This window comes from Volvox carteri (assembly GCF_000143455.1).
Source record: "Volvox carteri f. nagariensis unplaced genomic scaffold VOLCAscaffold_22, whole genome shotgun sequence".
NCBI lineage: Eukaryota > Viridiplantae > Chlorophyta > Chlorophyceae > Chlamydomonadales > Volvocaceae > Volvox > Volvox carteri.
In genome coordinates this window covers 470,854-475,676 of record NW_003307565.1, presented here as the reverse complement: position 1 = coordinate 475,676, position 4,823 = coordinate 470,854, and the positions used below count along the sequence as shown (strand labels likewise).

Below are 4,823 nucleotides of genomic sequence, written 5' to 3'. Positions count from 1 at the left end.
GGGGGAGAGGGGGGGAGAATAACCGGGAAGGGTGGGGCTGGGGAGGGGGGAGGGGGGGCGGAGATGGGGGGGAAAAGGGGGGATTTCCTTCGGCCCTGACGTAATGTGACTGATTATCGTGCATTGTACGTCGTATTACCACACGATCACGTTGCATTCGCGTCGTACGTTGTGTACTGCTAAATCATTGCTTTGGCCCTGCCTTTGACCTGGCATGGAAACGTACGAAACACGAACCTTTTTGAGTGTTTGTGTGTATGTGTGTGTGTATGTAACGCTCGCAGGTTCTTGGGGCGCTGCCCATGATCTGCATCTTCTTTCCCTTGGACGCCGCCGCCGCGATCATGGACGGCTCGTTGCTGGCCGCAAAGCAGTCCAATTTCATGTCTGCCGTACAGATCGCAGGATCTGTTGTACAATATGTCGTACTGTCGTACCTTGCGGCGACGGGCAATGTCACCTCGTTGACCGTGTGGTCGGCACTCAAGGTAATGCAACTCAGGATCGCCGTGGTGGTGTGTGGGAGGGGGGTGACGTGAAGCAGCAGGAGGAGGATACGGAAGGCAGGCAGCAGGTGTACGGACCCCGTACTGACGTGTCCATGTGATGGAATGGGCAGTTGGGTTATGGGGGAGGTGATTATGTATCTTTCCCCCCCCCTTCTCCCCCGGGGGTTTTGGGGACCAGGGGCTGAACGTGTTGTGTTCCGTCTCCTCGGCAAGGCAGCCAGATAGACAGGCAGATACATAGAGAGATAGAAACGGGGGAAGCAACACTGTATGTACGTGCGTGTGTATGTCTGTTTTTGCCGTACACTTTCTATATTTCCGAAACCTTGTCTTCCTCCTCCATCCTTACGGCGCAGATTCTCAACGTGCTCCGAGTGGTGGGTGGTGTGTCTCGCAATTACTACTCGGCACGGAGCGGCTACACACCCGTCGTGACGGCGGCGCCACAGTTACTGCCGGCAGTAGCAGCGGTCGCAGCCACGGCGGCTGTGGAGCCTCGAGTGGAGCAGATCACTACAATAGCGCCGCCGGGATCGACGGCGACGGCGGCGGCGGCTGCACCGCCGCCGCTGCTGGTACAAGTAGGAGCTGGCGCTCGGCTGGCGGTGGCGGCGACTTCGCCGCCGTCGCCGGAGGCGGCGGCGGCGCTGCAGTCGTACGAGGACGACGTCATGGTGCTCGCATGTGCCGCCTGCACCTCCGCCACCGAAATGAACCCCGATATGCTCGGTTTAAAGCGGCGGAATGTCACCGCCGCCGCTGCAGCCGCCGCCACCAGCGACGGTGGTACGGCCGGTGCTGATGGGGATGCTAGCGCCCTACTCAATGGCGTCGACGGCGACGACGAGGGCAGTGGGAGTAGAAGCGGCGGCGGTGGCGGCGGGCGCTGGGAAGAAGCAGGTGCAGCGGCGGTACCGCTGCCGCCGCCGCCGCCGTCGGCGCCCGTCACGGTTGTCGCTTCGTCGGCGGCAGGGTGAGCTGAGCTGCTCGTCCCGGCGATACTCCTGCCGCTGAGTTGCGATGTGTGCTCTCGTTGCGAAGATACATAACATAACCTTAAACACTGATAAATAAATAACTAAATAACCAGGGGTTAGAATTTTTCTGTTAGGGTTTAATGTGTGTGTGTATGTATGTGTATGTGGTAGTATGTTGGTGCTGATTAAGACATATCCGGTGGTTGGGGTGGGGGGTATGCACTGACCTGTCTTTTGTTTTGGTCGCTTTCGCACTCTGCTGCGTTTTTTGTATTGTTTTTCGGTGACTCGCAAACCGGGAGTCCTCCTGCGTTCAAACTGAGCCGTACGTGTGTACGTGTGTATGTATGTACGTGTGTATGTGGTAAGAAAGCGTCGGGCGGTTGTCGAGAGGCTGTTGGGCGGGATGAAGATGCGGCCGCCTGGGCGTCACCGCGGGGTCGTTCTGGTGGTGGATGTTGCGCTGGATGGATGCTGTGCTGGCGAGTGCACGGGGGGAGTGGGGAGTGTCGACTTTTTATGTAGTAGAAGAAGTAGTAGTGGCTGTTGTTGTGATGTGTTGTCGTGGTGTGTTGTGGTGGTGGTGTGTTGTGGCTCTCAGCGGGTGAGAGTGTGTGATGATGGCGGAGGAGGATTGCATAGGGGTGGGGTGGGGCTGGCATTGAGGAATGTTGCTTGGCATGTTGAAAGTGGTGGCTGTGTGTGTGACTGTGTGGCTGTGTGTGTGTGACTGTGTGGCTGTGAGAGAGAGAGAGATTGGGATCGAGTTAAGAGGTGAGATACAACGTAGACCATTTATAGACACGACGTATGCCGTACAGTATTGTGCTGTACTGTATCAGCATCGTCTGCTGTTACGAAAAGGCCTTTTTGTCGTACAACGTGGTGACAATTCATGAGGATGGGGAAAATATTATTACGGTGGGGTCGATGGAACCTATTTTGGCAATGGGGGTACAGGGCACACCCAGGAGGGCCCGCGCACGCAAATCTCAACTATGACGGCGGAATGTTTCGCGAAAAATTCGTAAAGATAACCCGCATAATCGGGCCACGTGTTCACGCAAAATAAATCGGCGGCGGCTGGAGCTTGGGGTTACGGCTATGAGGCTATTTGCTTGGCGTGCAGGACTGAACGCATACCCGAGATATCAGGAGTGGAACCTGGATATTAATGTGAGAAGAACGGGATGCGATAAGAAGATTATACACCTTGCGGAAATGACTTGGTTTTGATTGCCAAATATTGTTTAGGTACAGGCTCAGGTGAATTTGCTCTTTGCTCAGGCTACGGAAGCACCACCGTTTTGATAGAGGCGGCGTTAACAGGAAGAGCGATACCTTCCTCATAGCATGGAGCTTAGTTGGTGCGCGGGTCGGTTAGAAATTAGAAGCCCAGAATGGCCACAGGACGGGTTTGTCAAGCGCTGGCAAAGCTGAAGCGGGATGGAGATGTGGATGTAGACAGAAGTCTTGATGTAACGTCGAAGACTCTTGGTGAGGATAAAAGCTGCCAGAGCAGTCGCAGCGTGGCCACACAGCATGCCCGGCAGCAGCCACACAGCATAACAAGGCCATGTGTAATTATCCACTGCTTGCCATTTGTGTATGTATGTCAGGATGCCGCATGCATAAATCGCCCGATTGTCTGACACGCAAGACGGCCGGGTGAAGACACAGGAAAATGTCGATCGAATCTGTAACATCGGACTTGCGTAGTACATGATGCACAATGATGTAATCATGTAGTGAATTTGTGCTTATCACTTGCCAGCTCTAACGTTGGGTATAGCATTTCGACACACCAAATCGTACGCCAGTCCGGGTGCCCTGTGTGTTCACGGACTGAATCCTGCCCAGTTGTTTTGTAAAAGTATTTGGTTTTTTACAGTGACCATAGGTAAAATCTGACGGGTTTGTTCGGGCCTTTCCTCCTGTAGTCGCCACAAGCCACGAGTTGACAAATGTTGGTTATTCGGCCATCGCACCTCTCTAAGCTCATTCACGCTAGGCACATTTCAGTCCTCCCCACAGTACTTACTCGTGGTACGTCGCGCGTACACCTGTGGCCTGTGGCCCTAGCTGACGTGCTAATTGTATTCTCCCAGTTGAATTGTTCTCCCTTTTTTGATGCAAGGTTTCATAACGGATATAAAATTTTCTTACGTCTGTGATATTACTACATCGTGTATGCCTGCCTGCACTCCATCCCTGTGAACTCCAATACAAAGCTCACAGGCTTTGCCTCCTTCCAGCAGGCGTGGTATCCGGGCAAAGCTCTTTCCTCTTGCCTGCTGCCCCAATCGAGCCGTTTGCAAAGTTTCATCAGCCTAGACAGCGTCTCTCCAAACACTTTACCCCACGTAGCGCCCAAATGGCAACCGCTGCTACCGACATTGAGGAGATTCCAGAGGTGAGATATTATGTTATTAACTGGGCTGCTGCTTTTCACACGCCATAGCCCCTAACTGCGCGCCGGCTTGCTTGATCTGCTCTTTAAGCTGGCCGCTCAACAAAGGAAGGTCCTCATGCCTAACTCAGCGCTTGCTGCTCTCTTCATGGCATCCTGACCTGGGTTTAACTCTGGGAGATCTTGCAAAATTTTAGAGAATGCCGGATAAGTCGGTTAGATGCCCCGGAACACGTGGCATACTCTAGAAGTCTTGCATCTTAATACTGACACCTCAATGCCCGTATCCTTGCTGCAAAGGCACCGATCCATGCTTCTTGCGGACTCTTTTGTGATCGTACCTGGCGTCTGCCAATGGCTGAAAACGAATATCAGGCTGATTGCAACCTTTGGTCCTCCTGCCTCCTTTCTCCTCTCTTCTCTCCTCCCCTCCACATGCCATATTCCGGACCACTCCATGTTCCAATTATCATTCAGCTTCTTCTTCTTCTTCCCTTCCATTCTCTCACATCTTATCTTTCCATCCTCGCCCCCTTCGTTCCCCAACCTCCCCCATTTCACCCCAAAACGCACACGCACACATATACATATACATACGCACTCACACACACACAGATCCAGCATGAGGAGCACAAGCTGGCGCCTCACCCCACAGGGCCCCAGCAGAAGTTCCGCAAGGACTACGCGCCTCCGCCTTACACCATTTCTACCGTACACTTGGATTTCATTTTGGGGGAGGAAAGCACCAAAGTTACTTCCAGACTGCACCTGCTGCCCAACTATGGGCAGCTGCAGGAGGGTGAGTGGTGCGGGATGAGGTGTCTCGATGAGGTAGGGGGAGCGGGGAGAGGGGAGAAGGCATTAGGCGGTGGTAGTGACTGGAGGAGGGGGTGGCGTGACACGGCGTGTGTGTGGGGGGGGGGAAGA

General features: G+C 54.1%; 2 protein-coding genes across 2 annotated transcripts in view; both read left to right on the top strand.

Moving 5' to 3' along the window:
- The window catches only part of VOLCADRAFT_91656 (uncharacterized protein), a gene marked incomplete at both ends in the record, with an annotated part of 6,631 nt that extends 5,145 nt beyond the window's left edge, over positions 1–1,486 (top strand). The window contains 2 exons of the mRNA XM_002951179.1: positions 285–488; positions 866–1,486. Of these exons, the coding sequence (XP_002951225.1) occupies positions 285–488; positions 866–1,486 (825 nt within the window). The remainder of the gene's footprint in view (positions 1–284; positions 489–865) is intronic.
- A 2,845-nt stretch (positions 1,487–4,331) lies between these two features.
- Positions 4,332–4,823, top strand: part of VOLCADRAFT_81369 (uncharacterized protein) — a gene marked incomplete at its 5' end in the record, with an annotated part of 10,786 nt that continues 10,294 nt past the window's right edge. The window contains one exon of the mRNA XM_002951178.1: positions 4,332–4,695. Within this exon, the coding sequence (XP_002951224.1) occupies positions 4,332–4,695 (364 nt within the window). The remainder of the gene's footprint in view (positions 4,696–4,823) is intronic.